The sequence below is a fragment of the Lissotriton helveticus genome, chromosome 9 (assembly GCF_964261635.1).
Source record: "Lissotriton helveticus chromosome 9, aLisHel1.1, whole genome shotgun sequence".
Taxonomy (NCBI): domain Eukaryota; kingdom Metazoa; phylum Chordata; class Amphibia; order Caudata; family Salamandridae; genus Lissotriton; species Lissotriton helveticus.
Genome location: NC_136070.1, coordinates 286057110 through 286077995, shown reverse-complemented (window position 1 = coordinate 286077995; position 20886 = coordinate 286057110). Strand labels below are relative to the sequence as shown.

Genomic DNA, 20886 nt, shown 5'->3' with positions numbered 1-20886 from the left:
CTTTAGTAAGGGTCTTGGTGGGAGCATTGCTGGGAAGGTCAAATTTTGTTCTAAAACACAGTAGTACACCCACCTTGAGGGGAAAGATCCGCTATAATATTTTGGCCATACTTATTGATCCTTAAAAAGGTGACTCAGACAGAGCACGCAATTTCAAAAATATTGTACTGTCTATTAGGGAAATCAAAGTGTCACTTTTTGAACCACACAGCGTACATACCTTTTATTTATTTATCAGTGGTATTGTAATAGCACTTCCTGTTTTCCGTTCAATAATTACAGGCCGGGTTTCAGTCAACATCCGCCAGGCAGGCAGTGGACAGGGTGTCTCTTCTGTCAGTGGTCACCACCACATTGATGGACGAAGCGTCAGCTGGAATGGAGGAGTGCCGCCAATAAGAGGAATTGTTTGCTGCATGCAACTTACTTACCAATTTCAACAGGACAACTCCAACAACATACGCAATACAGATACAGTATCCATTGTTGTCTTTTATTCTATGAGTGTGACTGCATGTGCTTACCTTTACTTTGTAACCAAAGATTGTCTGTAAACTCTGTATCTTCAATTATTGTTTGTCCATGCTCTGCTTTTTTTTTCTTCTCTCAACAAAACCTACCCAAAAAGAAACCCCCATTCCCATCCATTTTACAAACCCTAACCCTCTTCCCCCGGGCTATGTTGTTTTGCTTGATGTCTGACTAAAATGACATCAATAATTCCACACACTTGCTGGGGAGGATAAGGTGATAGCAGCAACAGGCTGGTGAAGGAATACGAGGATATCTTCTAGACTTACTCAGCTTCAGTACTATATCTTCTAGTAGTAGTAGCCAATGTCAAATAAATTCAACGCAAGTACTAGTTATACTTGCAATACTTTACCATTTGTTAGGCTACATTATGGCACTGTTCTAGTGTACTGTCACCTGCTATTTTCTCGATCGTACCGTAACCGTTGCTACAGTAAGGAGTACAAACAAGGTTTCGTTTTCTTTTTTTCCATAGGCATGCAACTGCCACTGTGTCACACCACTAGTAACACCGCAATGAGGAAATGTCACCCGCCCAGGAATGACAACGTTAATCCCCATTTCACCTGGAGCCAGCCCTGGGCCTAGCCCTACTTTCTAACACAAATTACAGGTAAGATAAGCGTTTGGTGGGAGGTAGTATAATGGAGTATTATTTCGGAGTAGACAAGAGATTGACGGTTGTACTACTAAAGTCCTACGACTGTTCAGGAAAACAAAGTTACTGTTACACCCCCGCCCCCCACCCACCAGACTGAAAAGCAGTAAAAAACAGGTATGGTCAGATAAAGTTGAAAAATATATTTATTTATCCCTAACAAAATAATCTCCCTCACCCACCCTAACCCCAACGATTGTCTCTGAAACGTCCCAAAACGATCCCAACTCCCAAATCCCACCCCCCAAAAGTCTATAAAAAAAGGGCAAGGGACACTCCACTACTGGAGGGTGCTGGTGCTGGTGCATGATGCGGCATGGGCATCATACTCCTTGCGGAGGGTGGCAAGCTCGGAGCGGAGGCCCTTAACCAAGGTCTTATACCTCAGGACCTCCTGCTCCAGGTTGGACATGCGGACTCGTAGGCGGCGTTGGCGTTCCTTGCAGCTCCTGTGGGGGGCAGCTGGTATTTCGGGTGCTTGGCGGTGGCGGTCGGCTTTCTTAGCCCGGCTCGGTCCCGCTGGTTTAGTCACGGAGGAGGATGCAGTGGTCACAGTCGAAGATGTTGCCCCGCTCGACTGCGTGTCCTCCTCCTCCTCCAGGGCCACCAGCCGCCGATACTCGGCGACTGTGGCCTCCAGCCTCCGTTGCCGGGCCAATCTAGCCTGCTCCCTCCTTGTTGTTGATTTGGAAGGAGCAACTATATGAAGAAAGAAAGACATAGTCTGTAACCAATGCTCCTTATTAATAACACAAAGTGATTGAGCCGAAAGTTGGGTCACAGAGTACAAGTAGCAAATTGAAAGCACAGTACATAACTATTGAGGACAGTATCTATGTAACCTCCCACTTCTGCATCCTTGCTCTAACAGTAGTGGTAGTTTAATGAACTAATTCTACGACCACTATGGACTTCCATTACAGTCGACTATGACAGTACACCAGTCTTATTCTTCTTCTTCTCTCTTGTTTAGGGAAATGGGTACGTTATCTTATGCAAGCCGGCAGAATGACATGGACACAGCACAGTGAAGTTGGACCCGAGAAAAAAAGTTGCACACCATGATGATGGAGACAGACTTGCGTTACTGTACCGGTCCAGTACATGCAGGTGGTGAAGCTATTACTTTTCTATTACGGGTGGCACTGAGAATACTCTGTTACAAGGGCTACTGCTTAATTAATTTACCTTTCACCCTACAGTGCAAATGAGTACTAGAAAAGGAAACTGAAGAAGCTAACTAATTTGATTATCTATCACTTCACATGGGACGTATTTAATGACAGATGAGATGACTTTAGGTGCTTTGCTTAATATTGAGTGAACACAGTGATACACCCACACATGAATGACGTACTACAAGTAAACTAAAGTTATTAAGAGAGGTACGGAGTGTCCACCGTAATAACCAGATATATGCTGTGAATGCAAACGCAATACAAAGTACTGCTACTATTCATGGTAGTATTGGACACATTTACAATTTCTTTTCCTTGCCTTCCCTGCACTGGGACGGACGTGCGGGTGCGGTGGTACATGCTCTTCAAGGTAACACTTACTTCACCTGGCGACCATCTACTCTCTCTAGATACACATTTGCTATGTAAGAGTCAGAGAATACCATGCTCCAGGCATCCATTCATTCAAAGTATACGCACACATACAGTTTCTGTTTCACCCACCCAGGCTGCTGTCCTTCCACCCATCCTTGCTTCATCATTGACCCAGCCATGCACCATACCATATTCTTTCCTTCCCAGCCACCTCTGGGTCCAAGCAAACACATATCGTTCTTCTTTGCCAGCCATCATACAAGTTCGCGTCCCACTTACTTACACCCTTCTTTCGCTTTTCGTTCATCCCATCCATCACGTTCGTCTAAGAACTTATTGGGATTCTTCTCACCAAAAACTTCACAGCTAAGTCGAAGTACATTTCGAGGAGGCTACTACCTGGTTGATTTGTAATTGTAATACACCCGTGCAGAAAGCACACTATGCAGTCTTCAATCTCAATAAGTAAGGAATATATAGCTTACCTGTTTCCGCCACCACCGTTTGATCCCCCACAGGAACGGCCACCAGCTCTTCTAACGCCGCATCCTCCCCAGAGGCCTCCGAGTCCAAGTCCAACACAGCCACCTCCGCGCTGGCCCCGTCACCAGATGTTACACCTACAAAGTACATTTAAGAAAGTTAGAATACACCACTCACTACTATATAATATTTGGTCTAGGAGAAATGTTAAAAAAACAGAATACAATGTAATAATTTGTGACTGTCTACTCCATAGTAAAAATGTCCCATTTTCCAGGGAAGGCTGTTGTCTTGCTGCACTTTTATGCACAACTGATGAATGCTTGCTTTTGATTTTTAACACGCACCACTTTTTCTCCTAACAGACAGAAGCTTGACTCCTGAGTCCTAAGAACACGACCAGGATCAAGTTCAAAGTAGGTGAGAGTTCGGCTCGACCACAAGAAATGTGTCCAATTAATCGTCAGCACTAACCACTTTTCCGTTTACAGTTAAATAGTTTTATGACAAAGTAGATTTTAATAAATGTGTTTACTTTTAATAAAGCTTTTACACTTAAATAGACTCTGTGGTTTTTGTTCCTCTAGACTAGAGTGGATGAGCTAAAGGTTTTGGAATTTTTGCAAGCATGAGTGCCTCTGACACTTCTTGACTGTGCTGTGACTCCGTACTACTCTCTTGTCCTGCGTACGATAATCTAGAGATCATTGGGGATCTATAATCGGTGACTTCGGGAGCTGAATGACTCTGCCACACTATCTAGTCAGTAAGGAGACAGTGCATAGAGGTATTGCTGAATATAATGGGAGTCCAATGGAATTGCCAAATGTCCAATCTTAGTTAGCTACACAGACAGACTAATAAGAATAGTCTAGTAATACCACAGGGAGTCATATTCGAGGCAGGATAAGAATTTATATCCAGTCTACAAGAAGATCAAAGACGATTTAGAAAAAATCGAATGAGGAACGCTAGGAAAAAATAGGTACTGTTTAGTAAAATGTAAACTTACTGGGGCCAGCAAAGGAGCCCTCGCCTGCCCGATCCTGGCCTGCATCCTCAGCACCCTCCTCCTGTGTCCTCTTGCCCTTGGGGGGAGCTGATGTACAACATGAAAGAAAGAAAAACCATAAAACATGGATGAGATTTTTCAACCAAATCAAACATTTCAAAAGAACAATAACAACATATTTTGGAAAAATAGCAAATAGATAGACAACTATTCCACGGGATCTATCTCATGTGGTATACTACGTTATTCGTATTGCCTGATTTGCGGAACGTTGACTTAGAAAGTTCCTATGTAACTCAATAAACAGACTACTAAAGAGGTTTGCCTAGGCCTGGCACTGCAGGCAGTAGTGCGCAACACGTGACAGACAAAGTCCATCCTGCTTGCAGATCAGTGAATACTCAAACTATCAATCCACCCGCCACCACCGCCACTATTTCTTCTGATAGCCATGTGACTGTCTAAAGGAAGGACACTGGACTTCAGTCTGTTGGGGCTGATTTATAAGTCCCTTGCGGAAGTTGCGGCTGATTTTCCTCCATTGTTGCGTGCCTTTTCTGACGCAGCGGCAGAACAAAAGACTCGCCATGGTGTTGGTGCGGCGTATATATTAAAAAAAAAAACACATATGGGCATATGGGCGATGCATCACGTTGTAAAGCCCTGCGCCATCAGGGGGCGTTCCGGCGCAAGGGAGGGCGTACCTGCGCAGGAACGAATCCTAAAAGTGGCTGAGGGAAATCTACAAGATGTCAATCAGTCATTTTTAGGACAATGATGCATGACTCAAACCCTGCGCGCTTGAAGCCGACGTACGGCTTGATGCAGCATTGGGGAGATAGGGTACCCCAGAGCATTGCTGGAGCTGCGCCATCGTTGGCACGCAACTCCAGCAATGCGCTGCCTTTACGGCACAGATGCGTAAGGCTTCTGTGACGTTTTGGGCCAATGGGTGGTGGTGGCATGGCACACAATTACTGCCGCATCCCTGCTACTTTGCAGGGATGCGCCGGTAATTGAAAATATGACCCTTACTGTCTAGCATTACGCAGTTCTTTTCTTTACAGTACACTGATACATAATTTCTCAGGCCAATGAAATGCTTCTGAACACAACATACAAAACAAAGAAGCATAGTAGCAAGCAAGGCTACTGAGAAGGAGAGCAGTGCACCTGAAAATGAAATGCATAGAAGATTTTGAAATATAATTTACCTCAATGTAATCGGCAGCATTATTGCTCTTGGTAAAGAACAAAGATTTGCAAATAACAGAGCAGGATAAAACAGAGTAGTAAATGTACTACTACTACTACTCACCAAGCCCGGGGACCTCTACGCCGAGCGCGTCCAGCAAGTCCCGCTCCCGGTCCATGACATCGGTCCAGCGGTGGGTGGCCTGGTTATATGTGCGCCGGACCCCAGAGATCTTGTACATGGCCCGGCACACCTTCTCCCACCGCTGGCGGCGCTCCCGGATGCCATAGCCGGTCGCGATCTTGCCGCCTCCCAGGATCGTCTTGGGGAGGCGGCGCTGGACATGGAAGATCAGTGCCGCCACTTCCTCCGCGCTGAAGATCTCCCTCGGGACCACTTGCTCCCCCCTTAAACGCCCGCACGGGAGCCGGGCACGGGGTGCGGGACCCTTCCCCTTCTCAGGGTGCTTCCCGGCTCCCTTTACCATGGTCTGGGCAGAAATAAACTTAAATGATAAAGAAGAAATAGAATAGTGAAGAAGAAAAGAAAAGAGTTTAAAAAAGTAGTTTAAAAGTAAATAAAAGCTGCAGAAAACACAAAAATATAGAGCTAGAAAAATAGAGGGTTAGATAATAAGTAAAATTAGATCAAAAAAACTTCAAACAAGCAAAGGATGGCAGAGATTGAGAGAGGATACAGAAAGCATGCCCAGAACCATAGCAATGAATGAGAAACAAGATGGCCGCGCCCGTTCACGACCGCGTGGGTAAGTTCGCGCGAGATTTTCCTTGCGAGTACGCGCGAAATTGTACTCGCGAGCAGCACACTTTGCGAGATTACACATAGCGGGCGGAAACGGAATTACGTCACGCCAACAAGATGGCCGCGCCCGTGTACGACCGATAGGGTAACTTGGCAAACGAATAGCTAGAAGCGCCTCGCGAACACGCGCAAGATCACGCGAACATACACGTCGCAACAAAAACAATTTTGTATTCGCACGTATTCGCGGCTTCCGAAATCGATCTCGCACGGATTCGCGCCCCAAATAACGCGCGAAATTGCAAAAAAAACGATTTTAGCTAAAATGAAAGCAATGAGCAGGTGCAAAAGTTCAAACTTAACATTAGTAACATTCAAGGTAGTGCTTCCTGATGGGCCCCTCCAGAGTTTGCAACAATTCTATGACCCTGCTATGACCCAAACAGCAGGCTCATAGAATAGCACCATAAAGGTCCTGTAAAAAAAAAATTTCACTGCAACAAAAAGCAAATTACAGATAAGGAAGGAAGCAGGTGCCAGCCAGACTGGAACTTTCAAAATTACTGACACATTAATGAAACACAAATTAATTGATGGCAGTTTAAGAAGGGCAGGTGTGCTAGCTTTTTTCAACCACCATAATCTACAGTAATAAATAAACCTAATAGGTGCCTGTGAGGATGTACTAGAGGGTGGCATGGGTGTCCCAGAGGGTGGCAGTGGTGAAACAGAGGGTGCTGTGAACCTGTGATGATAAACCAGACGTAGAAACAACATAGTCGCGGCCGTTGCAAGCCGAAAAGTAAGTTCGCAATTGCGAACTTGTCCCAAAATCGGCGCGAACACGCGCCAACACAAAAAACGGAAAAATCCGCAAATCCGCTAGAGTTCGCGGATCTTCGCGGATTGCGAATCCGTAAATACGCAAGTTCGCGGATTGCCAATCCGCAAAATCCGCCCATGCTTATTTAAAACCTCCACATCAAACCTAGGGGGTCAGCGAGGATCTACTATGCCCCCTTATAGTTATTTCCCCCTTTGTTTTGACCTCCTCTTGTCTCTCGATCCTACCGAGAGACAAGATGGCGGCCGCTACGGACTGTTTGGAATGTTGACAGACGCCGGAGAACCAATCAGCTTCGCTTCACAAAGCTCCGTTGCACGAAAAGTCCGCGAACCAGTGCGCTGCCCGGTCCGCTGTTACAGATATATATCTTTTTTTAAACGTTAATTTCTCAAAATCCACTGGAGCACATATATTGAGACCTACAAAAGGCACATCGGGCTACCAGTCCCTACAATTTTGCCAAGTTTCGTGCAAATCCATTCAGCCGTTCGGGCTAAAAGTGAGGCCAACCGCCCTATGGAAAACTCAATGTTAAAAACACGTTTTGGGACCCCCCTTTTTTCTCGGCCCCCACTGGACGAACCCCCCCCAAATTTTCAAGGGCTGCTCAGAAACAAAATGTGCCATTTTCCTGAAAATTTCAGCCAATTCCGTCCACAAACGCCAAAGTTATTAGACATAGAATTTTCAAAAAACCCATAGAGAAAAAATCCTAACTATATATACCTACTGGCGACCGCCAGTAGGTAATATATATATATATATATATATATATATATATATAAATATATACAGCTCCAAAATGCCAGGTTATTCCTCCTATCTCCAAATCAGACGGTGCGTCCACGCACGGACCGCCAGGCACAGTCCGAAAATATAAACTGCTTTTCGAAAGAAATGCAGACGCCGTGTCTCCGTGCATCAAAGTTGTTTATTGTCAGCCGCAACTGTTTGAACGCGTTTCACCGGCAACACCGGCTTGTTCACCAACAGTATATATATATATATATATATATATATATATATATATATATATATATATATATATCTATCAACATCCAAAGAGATCCAATAGCCATGTGGGCGCGCTCTACAGTGTGTGCTCTGCCAAGGGGTCGGATCCTGACCCAGGTAATTTTTGAAACAAAGGAGGCGGCACAATCAGGAAAACATTGTTTCACCCTTTAAGGTACAATTGCATGAAGCACATCATTTAACTACAACAATGGAGGCTCGTATAGCAAAAAGAGCTTCAAAAGTAACCACGATGTTTAAAGCTGGGGGCAAGCCAGATGAAACTCCAGTAACCTCGACAGCGTCCTCAATACCTGTCAACACTCTAAAGCAGCAGCTTAACGCTTTAGAAAAATTATACAAGAAAGAGATCAATAAAAGTTGGGAGGCAATCGCTTTAGAAAAATACTTAGAAGTGAAACGCATCCCTCGAGGGCTCAGGATATTCACAATGCCAACTCACACAGAGGTAAAGAAAGAACTAATTGAAGAATGGATAGATAATAATACCCAATGCTCTCTGAACATGATGCGCATTCTTGTAAAGCATGCACGCATTGAGGTGGATGAGATCAAACTAAAGATCAAAGAGCTGGAAGATAACATTACAAATGAAACCAATCAAGATGAAGTTGCCAAACTCCGCAAGGAAATGGAAACTAGATTGGACTCTTATGAAAATGAAATCGAAGAACGTAAAGAGCGGAAATTCCAAAGGGATGAACAGGATTATATTCATGGCAGAATACTGACTTTTGCTAGAAAATATGACAATTTGAAAAAGAACTATCCAATACAAAAATTAGTATCAAGTGCGAGTGAATCCAGCATTAGTGATGATGGGTCAACACGAAGCACCTACCAGTCAAAAAACTGGTCAGTTTTAGAGGAGGTCGAATTGGTCAATCTGGAAAAAAGTATTGCGAGAGGCGGAGGAAGAGCAAGAGGAAGGGGGAGACGACCATACCCCAACCAAAGATACAGAGGAAGAGGAAGGGGGCAACAAAATCAAACAACCCCCACATCAGCGCCAGAAAAACCCGTAGGGCAAAACGAAGAAAAGCGCCAGTACCCACTGCGCAATCGCAATCCGAGGCCAACTTAATAGTAAATCTTTCGGACCACCAACTGACAGAGACTGAAAAGCGTGTCTTAAATAAGGGATTATCATTCTGTCCCGAAGCACATTTTGATTACACGGAAACTCGGATAGATTTCTACAGATATGTGAGAAAGTTAAAATTAGCAAAAGTGCACGCCAACAAACAAACAGAGCCCATCAATACTGTGGATGTTAACATAGAGGAAGTTCCTTTCAATACCATTGCAGATATCCCAGATATGAAAAACAGTTTTGAATCATTATTTGACTTAGAGGGTGCCTCTATATCGGATGCCGAACTGTTAGAGGAGCTCAATATCCCTACAGACGTCAGACCAGCAACAGGATTAAAGAGAAAATCAAGGTACTATCCGATACTGTCACCTGGGAACAAAATAGACCTATTCTCGGAGGCAATAATAAAAGAACTGGACAATCTCTCTAAAGTCAAGAACAAGACACGGGAAAATCTCTCGAAAAGTGAGCGTGCAGCAATCAAAACATTAATGAACAATGATAAAATCACCATAAAACCAGCGGACAAGGGGGGTAACATTGTCCTGATGAAAACAACTGATTATATAGAAGAGGCAATGAGACAATTAAACCAGGTAAACAACTATCAAAAACTGGAAACAAACCCGTATGAAAAGATGAAAAAAGAGCTACATGAACATTTGGAAACATGGCACAAAAATGGTTTAATAGATGAAGAAGAACAAAAGTATTTAACCATTGATTACCCAATAATACCGTGCATATATTTTCTCCCGAAAATTCATAAGACCTTAAATCAGCCACCAGGGAGGCCCATTGTTTCTTCATGTGGATCACTATACGAAAACATTTCCAATTACGCTGACAAATTTTTGGCCCCCATTGCCCAGAATCTTCCATCGTATATAAAAGACACCGGTGATTTTTTGAGAATTCTAATGAATGTGACCTGGAACCCCGAATTTTTGCTAGTAACCATTGATGTAGTTTCACTCTACACCTCAATCCGCCATGACATCGGAATGCAAGCCTGTGAATACTATTTCAAACAACGGAATATCACATACCTAGACCATTCGAAAATGTTAATGTCAATGATTGATCTATGTTTGAAGAATAATGTTTTTTTCTTCAACAAGCAACTATTCAAACAAATCTGCGGCACCGCCATGGGCATTTCTCTATCACCGAACTACGCCAACATCACTATGGGGTGGTGGGAGAAAACCATAGCATGGAATGAAGAAAATCAACAAGATCTGGAACGGATAATGTTATGGGTTCGGTACATCGACGACCTGTTCATTATTTGGCACGGCACGAATGAGCAATTTCAGATATACTTCAATAAACTTAACAACAACAATGTCGGATTACAATTCACATGCAATACCAGCACTAAGGAGATAGATTTCTTGGACACCAAAATATATGTGCTCAATGAAAAGTTGGAATCAACTCTGTTTCGAAAAAAGACAGCCACAAATAGTGTACTTCATGGGACAAGTTTCCATCCCACACCACTCCTGCGTAGTATACCGTATGGCGAATTCACAAGACTAAAGAGGAATTGCTCGGTAGCTGAAGATGCTGAGAAAATCATTGAAGAAAGTAAATACAGATTCAGAGCGAGGGGCTATGAAGAAAGAGTGTTGACCAAATGTAAAAGAAAAATCGACCAAAAAACACGCACCCAAACATTGATGGAACAACCTAAAAAAAGTGAAACCCACACACCTCCAAGATTAATAATGACCTACAGTAAAGAAAGTTCCAACATTGCCCGAATAATGAAAAAATACTGGCATCTTTTGAAAAATGATCCTGATATTGGCAGTACCATTGGCAACTCACCACAAATAACATACAAAAAAAACACTTCACTGAAAGACCTATTGGTCAAAAGTCACTTCCAAGAAAAGCCAAAACAGAATTGGCTAGAAACGCAGCGAAAAGGATTCCAACCCTGCAACACTTGCAAAGCCTGCAAAATTGGAAAAAGCATGAAAGTAATTGAGGAACCAGATGGCAAGTTAATGAGAATAGATCAACAAATCTCATGCACCTCAAAAAATGTTATTTACATAATCGAATGTAAATGTGGAATGAAATATGTGGGGTGCACAACTTGCATGTTGAAGAAAAGAATTTTAGAACATATTCGAGCAGTAAAAAATTCCAACATGCAATATGCCACTGCGAAGCACATGAGTACATGCCAGAACGGCGACTGGAGGCAAATGCATTTCTTTGGAGCAAAAGTACTGGACAAAATGGAAAGAGGAGGTGATGTGGTTAGAAGACTGCGACAGATGGAGTCGCGTATGATAATCAGACTCCGAACCAAATACCCGAAGGGGATGAACTTTGGAGAGGATCTGCATGTTCACCTTGAATAAGAATCTCAGAATAAAAATGGGTACTATACCCTGAACAACAACGGATAAAGAATAAACATCAAGATAAGACAATGGGTACTAAACCCACTATCATGAACACTGACTGTTACCAAAGTGCTATAATTTAAAAGCATGCAAAGTCTTTCTTTTTTTTAATTTAATCACTAAAATGCACTGAAACTACATCTCCCATAATGCCTCATAAATGGCTACAAATGGGCTAGTATAAATACAAACACTGTAGAGGGACTAACCAACCGTGAGCAAGGCCGAGTGAGGCCGAAACGCGTTGGTGGGGTGAAGTCTTGTAATAAATAAGGCTTTAAATCGATTCCTGATTGTGCCGCCTCCTTTGTTTCAAAAAATATATATATATATATATATAAAACTTTAGCATTTAGAAACCTAAAAAAAAGTCCGGAATTCACAAGTTTATGGTTTACAGAGTTAACTATAACCCCAAAATGCACAGCTTATGACCTCACATATAACATCACTCATGACATTTCATGAACCACTGTAACACTAAATATTACATATTGGTTGAGAGCCCAAAAAAAGAAAAACATAATAGCACTTTGTAAATTAAAGAACAATTAAACATTTCTTCTTGAACATATAAATACAATTTTTACTTAATTAGTTATTCATTTTCATTATGCAAGTTTTTTACATACGTGACATTACTTCCAAAATTCTGTGTTGCTTATTTAAAAGTTATTGATGTAGTAAAGCCAAACTGTTTCAAATTTCAACAGATTCAATTTCCATTTACATGGATGGTTAACACCCATTTCTTCTTTCTTTCATTGCTGTCTTGGCCTTGAGAGGGCACCTCCAGCAGGAAATATTGATTGACTTGCCATAGGAATCAGAGTGGTCAGAAGAGGCACTGAAGAATTGGAAGTAGGAGTAGGATGGAATACAGTGAGAGGGAGCTAATAAAAATTAAAACATTGGAATGTTGGGAGCTCCATTAAAAACAATGAAGTGCTCCAGGCTTCTAATGGCTTGTAGAAGCCCGGATCTCCAACATTCCAATATCTGTCCACAGCTTTTGCTGTGAACAAAAGGTCTCACGGATCTCAAGGGTATTCCAATCCCCTTGGGCTACGTGAGGCCTTTGTTTTACAAATTAGAACAGTCTGCCCTCTAGGGGAGGAATGTTCTAATAGCCTTAGTCCTCGTTAGCGAATATATTATGTTACAACGCAAACAATTACAATGCATGCCTTTAAAACGCGTTTTTTACACCGCAACTCTCATTACAATGCATATTTTACAACGCATGCCATTACAACGCATTTTTAGAAACTACTATTACAACGCACGCCATTACAATGCATACCATTACAACGCATAGCATTACAATGCATAATACTTTTGGGGCAACAGTGGGCTAAGTGTTGGATAGTGTAGGGGTCAAAATTACTATTCCCACTCCAGTGAGTGCAACAGTAGTGTAAGTGTTGAATAGTGTAGGGGTAAAATACTATCCTATGTACCCCAAAACCCATTCCCACCCTTAGACAAAAAATTCCCCATTACTTACCTTATAATGCGTTGTTATGGCATGCGATGTAATGGTATCCGGTGTAATGGCATGCGTTGTAGTGAAATGCGTTGTAATGGCATGCGATGTAAAATACATTGTTAAAGCTGCATTGTTAAGTAGTGCATTGTAATAACTGCGATGTAATAGTTGTTTCGCCTTCTTAGCGGGCTCTACTGGCCATTAAAGGCCTGCTCTCTTGTTAAAGGGAGCTGGCCTTTAATGGCCGGCAGAAGCCGCTTCGGTGGGCTCTAAGGCTATAGTAGTGAACTAAGGAGCTGGCCAAGGCAAAAACAAATATCAAATGGCATTTTGCTTTGTATTGTTTCCATGGACTATACATTTCACATCGCCACAATGCTCCTGCAGTTTTCTTTAATGAGGCTCTAAAAAGGTATACCTAATAGGTGAAAACCAGTGGAAACATGAGGACAGCGGTTTCTGAGACTGCCTTCCTAAGTCCCTCAGTCCAATCTGGTCAGTTGTTCGTCTTGGGAGTTTGGGGAAATACCCACGGTAACATAGGGACAGTGATTGGAGAAGAGAAGCCGCTTGATCACCATGTTGGAGAAGAGGGGGTCCAGATGGTACCTTAGGACAGATAAGTCCAGCTAGGGGGTTTATTTTACTAGTTATTGGCAGCTGGTGATTATTTAAAAACTGCACCAGCAGGAAAAGGCTGCTGGAGGAATTAGAGTTCAAAGGAGTTCATTTTAGAAATTAACAGGATGTGTGTTGTATTACGGACACACATCCCAAGAATTTACTGTAATTTTTAATGCTCCAAAGAGGTAAGTCTGGTAGCCCAATGTTTCCAGGTTACTTAAAGCATTCTTTTGAACATATAAAGGCATCGTTCACAGTCAGTGTGACTTCATTCACCGTGGTCTGCGTAGGGGCTCTGAGAACAGAGGCATGAATTGGCCCAAAAGTATACATTGTGAAAAGTAACACAAGATTGGAAACAAGATCCAGAGTGTATCCTCCACTGTAAGAAGGACTTCCTCTGAGTTTACTCATTCTGGAAACACAAGCATTTTCACTTTTTCGAAGGAGTATTGCTCAAAAAAGATACTCCTAGAAGACATACAAGCTCCCTCTTCCCAGTCCATTTCCAAATCTATGGTTGTCCATCTTGTATTTACCTCTACATTGTATTTGCTCCTAAGAGCTTAAGCCCTACTGACTTGACAATTAATTGAAATCGCGCTCCTTTGTTCTCTATGTAATGAATTGTGAAGAACCCTAATGCCTCTAAAAATTATAAATAATAAATACAATTTTGATTGGGTCCTAAATCAGCCTGTGATGTATGTCCTTTTCAGTGTTCCTATCACCATTGTGCATTTATTGTGCCTTCCTAATTGATAATCATTTAGGTGCTTGTCTGTATCTGATTGCTTCACACAGTGATCTTCTGAATGTCTTTATTCATTCACAGCTCCAGGCATTGGCGAGAAAGCCCTTGAGAGATCTTTTTCATCCTCCGTGAGCTCTTCTGAAAATAACCCAGCTCAAGATGAGGGATCCTTGGAGAACTCCGCCTATATGGATCTTGGCAGTTCCATGGACCAAGCTCAAGTTGGCTCTTCAGGAACCCCTCCTATTATGGACTCCCTGAAATCAGACCTTCCTTCCACCATGAGCACTTGGGTGCAGTTTGAAGAGGCACCATGGAGCAGCCCATCTCAAAGCAAAGGCCAAACTGGTGAGAAGCCATTTGTGTAACTCATTGTTTGTGGGGAAGTGGAAATTCTACACTCGGAGTGCTAGCAACTTTCTATTTCGTCCGTACAGCTCTTTTCCCCACCCAGCCCAACCAAAGTAAGATCTTCCAGCCATTAGCTCCCAAAAAGTTCACTATGGACTAGGGGCTGCAATAATCCAATGTTTTGCATCCGTCCCATCACATAGGCCAGTGGGGTCAGAATCTTTAAAGGGGCAATCCACTGAATGATGCCACAATATATCTCAAAACTCAAGCTGACATCATCAAGCAAAGCAGTCTTCTTGAATGCCTGTTATAGGTGTTTGTAGAGATGCAGACTGGATAAAGAGAATTATTTCTTCTCTACACTGGATCCCCCCTTTAACAGAGCCCGGTGTCTAATCAGCACATAACTACCTCGATTCCTGGTACAATTAAAAAAGCCTTTCATACTTCAGTGGTCAGTATGGGCACCATTGAGTTTAAGGGACCAATCAGTTTGTTGTAGCTGATGCACAACTGTTAACCCGTGTTATGGTCCCACATTGCTATCAAGGGTTTCCCATATGATCATTCGGACTGTTAAATAATATGTCATAGTAGTTACCTATGCCCTCATTATTAGAGGTGTGCGGAGGAACCAGATCAGTAATCCTGCACCTGGAATTACCAATATCGTAGGGATCTGTATTTCCTGGAGGAAGGATTACTGGGCAATGGCACATTTTTGACTCAAATTGTGAATAATCTCAGGAGTTGGTGCTTCAGTACCTATTCTGGCAGTTTTTACCGCAATAGGGCCTTTTTACAAGACCTTTCAACATTTCCTGGCAAAATATGCCTGGGAATATAAAGACAATCAAACACAAAAGATGCCTCAACCACACTTACTTCGAATAACCTTCAAGGAATGGAAAAATATTTATTCAATCCAAACCGGGCAAATTAATTTGTTGCCAGTTACTTTATATTTTATCAACAATTTTTGATTTAAACAGCAGGAAGAACACACTGTACATTAAATATTTTACACTTTTTGTACAAAAATACCACAAATAATTTTTTTATACAAATAAACCAACACCAAACATTATACAAAAAACAGACACATTATACCAATGACACAAATACATATATAAACATCAATGAATGAAAAATCTAATGTGTGGGGAATTTTGCCAAATTAATGACAAAAACAATAATCCCTGGAGTAATAAGTCCTAGTTGTCATTTCTGATCGAATTATATTCCACCAAACAATAATGCCGACACGGTTCGAGGCCAGGACTCCTGTCCCTGGTCTCTCATCAGGGCTTTAATTCTTTGTATCTGTAGGATGCAAAAGAAAAAGCTAATTACTTGACTTGAACTATTGATTGCCTATACTGGTCTCTCCAATGTGTATTGACCATTAATACATACCAGGCTTTTTATCTGAGGAGGAGGCGTTGTGTTCCTAAATGTTCTAAGACACCGAGGGATTCATTTTATTGTGGGTACCTGATGAAAACAGGTAAAAATGTGTAAGAATGGCACAGCCTCTCGTGGTCCGCGGTATCATGGTAGAAAAATGCAAACAAGGTAACAGAAATAAAAAGAAAGGTGTGTATTTTTTAGAACATGGCAAACAATCCTAACCCAGATACAAGGTACCATGGGAGATGAGAACACGGAGCAGCCAGGACAAATCATAGGCGGTCCAAGCACGATTGTCAATTTGTCATCTAGGCAACTATCTGCTGATGAGGAGGCAGTTTTAAATTTAGGTCTCAAATTCGTTCCTAGTTTGAAAACAGATTACACTAAGCTCAAAATGGAAGCTGTGGAGTTCTGTCGGAAGCTTAGGCTTAAAGCCTTTGTTTCTAATACACCAGCAATTGAAAATACTGAGCCGATGGGCCTAAGAAACAAGTCCGGGTTTGTACCATATAATAACATTCCAAAACAAGTTGTAGCGTTTGAGCAGGTTCTGCTATCCTCTATCAGCAAGTTAGAGAAGAGTAAAAGCTATACCCACCAAAATTTGAGCCAACAACAACGTGCGGCAATAAGATCCCTGAAAGACGACCCTTCTATCATAATAAAACAAGCGGATAAAGGCGGGCGGTAGTCATCTGGCCCCGCCCAATGTATATATCTGAAGGAGAGAAACAAATCAGAAATACCGCCTGTTTCCTCCCAACACAACCACAAACTCAATTGTAAGGTATGACACCATTAAGCAAATTGGCTAGGGCTGCCCCAGAAATTTCATGTTGGGTTCATGTCCTCACAATTCTTGCTGTGATGTGAGGGAATGTTACAAATACTGTCAGAAGGGACCCTTAGACTGCTAACATTTCTCTCTCTATCTCCCCTTCCATTTCCAAAAGAATCCAAGAGTTTCAGAGGGAGGGGACGAAGGGGAAGGAATTAGAAGCAGTGATACCTACGTCTGTCTCCTACCCCAATCACTTCTTCCTCTGGTCCTCACTAGAGGACATGGGGCAGCCTTAGGCATGTTCAAGCTGTGCACCTGCACAGGGCCGCCAAACCCCAGGGGCTGCCTCGCCACTATATATCCTTAATATAATAATCCTCTGAGGGTAGGTACATATTTGCGTGGCCGCCCCTGGCAGGGATTTGGCGGCCTCCGGCTCTGTTCCACTTCCAAACACCCTGACCCCCCGCCCCCCATCTTCACTGGCCTCCACGCCTGCTTTCCTTCGGGGCCCCCTACCTATGCTCCCTGCCCAGGGCCACCATGAGCCTAGAGCCGCCCCTGAGAGGACCCAGTTTGGGATAGTCAATCCCTTTGTTCCACACATATATGGTTTATATAATCAATGAAGGCTGACACACGTGAATGAGCGGGGAAGAAATTAAGGAATCCAACTATGCCAGTGGCAGAAAGCAGGTGTGCCATGGGCCCTAATGCAAGGCAGCAGACTGCCCTTTCTCAAAAGTCCAAATTGGATAGTAAAAGACAGGCATAATTAGAGAGCAATAAGCCTCACTCATAATCCCTTGGACGTGTTGACACAACATCTCCTTAGCTAATGTTACCTATCTCACTGCTGCTGCACAGTAAAGAAAAAGCACAACTCCAAGGAACTATATACTAACTATAGGAAGAGAGACGTGTGGTAACTGCTTAGAAACCATGCAAATACCTGCCCAAATCAGTACATATGTCATCCGTACATATTGAGGTATGCTACCTCACACAAGTGTCGGGTCCCAATACTCTATTCAATTGCTTTGTTGATCTTTCTTCCAGGGGTTTGAGATAACTTCGTGATGATGTAGCCTTTGGGCTGCCATGTAGACATGTACATACATAGAAGCATACTAGTTTCTAGGAAAAAGTGACAAAGGACTGGTGCCTCTGAGAGACTGGGGCAGAATCAGTCACATCGAGCCACGGCTGGCCTGTGACTTAATAAAGTCTTAAAGCTGTCCATCAAGATAGTATCGATAGCAGGCAGGGGCATACACAGCCAGGTGTTGTGTATAGCCTGACATGTGACTGAAATCCGCTACATCTGCTTTCAGCCCCTGGCTCTCATGTCCATTCAGTAACATACCAATGCACTCAGACTGGTGAACCCATCTGTTCTATGCCAGCAGCAACAGGTGATGTTTGAATGTGGTGGAGCATAATACTTGCCCTGAAATCCAGCAAGTGACTGAAGCGATGGGCTCACTTCTTGTAAGGCATGTCACAAATGATCTCTAGTATGTTAACACCAGCATGTTGTCATGGTTGCCCCCTGCCTCCTCCGCACCCAACCCCCATGTTCCAAGATTCACCTCAAGTGTGTCAGTTCCAGCATTTTGTCATGGTGAAGCCAAGAATGACATCTAGCATGCTGGTATTCTGCCACATGTGCCCCCATATGCCTTGAATTACCCTAAATATAGTAGTTCCAACATTCTGCCATGAGTACCCCATATGACAATAATTACCTCAGTACACTAGGGCCATCGACAGGCTCACAACACTAACACACTCTCACTCATACATGCTCACGTGCACTTACTCTCCTTGCAACTCTCAGTTTCACTCTCATTCACTCTGACTCACTCTCATTCTCACTCACAGTTACGCAGACTATCACTCACTTTCATTTATTCTCACTCACTTTTTCTTTCACTCACACTCACACATATACACTTTATTTTTGTGTTATACAACTGTTGTATTTCTTTAGTTTGAATCTAGCATAATGGTATCACGGTTGCAGTTTTAGTTTAATTGATTAAGGGGCATATGTAGGTAATTTTCATTTTGCGATTCTCAAATAGCGATTTTTAAGGAATCGCTATTTGAGAATTGCATAATGGAATGTATGTAATAAATCGCAATTATTTTGCGAATCTCTAAAATTCCTTAATAGCGATTAGCAAATTGCGAATCGCAATTAAGGAATGAGTGTCCCATTCATTCCTATGGTGCCAGGGTGTCCAAAGGACACCTGTTGCACCCCTGGAATGTACATGTTGCGCACATACATGCCCTAAGGGCATGTCTGTGCGCCACATGGCACTTTGAATTTTTAAAAAAAATGCATTTTGACAGGATATCGCAAAATACCATCTACTTGGAGTAGGTAGTATTTTGCGATTCCTTAAGCCAAAATCGCAATTTGCAAGGCACCCCTACTTAGCACTTAAGGAATCGCAAAATTGCGATTCCTTAAATGCTTGAGCAAAATAAGGAATCGCAATTTTTGCGATTCCTTATTTTGCTGTGTGGCCCATACATACCAAAACGCAGTTTGCGATTCGCAAACGCCGGAATTCTGCGCATTCCGGCGTTTACAAATCGCAAATGGCTTCTTACATATGCCCCTATATGTTAACTATTTGATAAGAGGATGCCCACGCATTTGTACGGTGTATGCAGTAACATATGTATGGCCTTTTAGGGCAAATTTGTAATGTTCTGTTTTTTAATTGTGAAATTAGTGGCGCAGGATCACCGTGTAATTGTGGTATTCTGGTGCCAGAGGATGTCCTGCCAGAGTGAGTGACCACTGTTGGGCCTTGAGACGGCTTAGTAAGGATAGTGCTCTAGAAACATAGGGGCATATTTACCAGGAAGTGGCAGAGCTGAGCCTTATCCACCTTGGCTTAATGCTGCACCCCGCCACTTCCAAAACGCAGGGCTGCACGGTATTTACAAAGATTCAGTGCTGCCCTGAGTTTCTCCATGCGCTGGCGCTAATTTTAGCTGCATAGCGCCAACGCAGGCACCCTTGCAACATAGTGCAAGGGTAATTGCATTGTATGGGAAGATTGTTTATGTGCAGGAAGGTGTCCCTGCCTTCACATAAACAATCTGAAATGGCATTTTGAAACTTCTATGTGTGCTGTTTAATGCAGCACACATAGAAGTTGCAAAACGTCATTTTTTGTTTTGATTGTTTATGTGCAGGACCTTCCTGCACATACACAATCAATGGCCTTTTGCTGTTTCTATGTGTGCTGCACAATGTACCACACATAGAAACAGCAAAAATGAGGAGAAATGTGCCTGCTTAAGACAAGGTTTTCCCTGGTCTTAATTTTGGCGCTGCCCCATATTTACGCTGCCCTTGTAAATATAAGGCAGCGTCAAAATCAATGGGTGCTGCAGTGGAACGCCCACCGCAACACCCATTGCCCACTCCTTTCACGCTAAGTGTAGCGTGAAAGGGGGGGCCTGATTTACAGGGCAGCGTTAAGCCAGCTATCAAGTGTGTAATAGGCACCGTGGTATTGAGGCTGGTGGTGTGCTTTAGCTGTGGCCAAATGGCTGTTAGGATGGAACCCATTTTCCTTGCAGACACCTTGCCAGAAGTATGTAGCCGTTTTTTTGTGTGGCTCCTTGTGAAGGGCAAAGTCTGAGAATGGTTTCTCTTGTACAGGACACGTGGTGAATCTCCACAGCAACAAGTGAATGAAGTAGCTCTTCATCGCTTTCCACAATAAAGGATGCTCTTGGAGGATTAAGGGTGGAGTAGCTCCCCACTCAAGAGATCATCACCCATCTCCACTACTCTCCCCGTCTTTTCTTTACTCTTCTGTACTTTTGTTCCTTACCAGT

At 42.8% G+C, this 20886-nt stretch overlaps 1 protein-coding gene across 1 annotated transcript in view; it reads left to right on the top strand.

Moving 5' to 3' along the window:
• STON2 (stonin 2) overlaps positions 1 to 20886 on the top strand; it is a 382439-nt gene that overhangs the window by 23573 nt on the left and 337980 nt on the right. The window contains exon 2 of the mRNA XM_078659997.1: positions 14550 to 14816. Within this exon, the coding sequence (XP_078516123.1) occupies positions 14550 to 14816 (267 nt within the window). The remainder of the gene's footprint in view (positions 1 to 14549; positions 14817 to 20886) is intronic.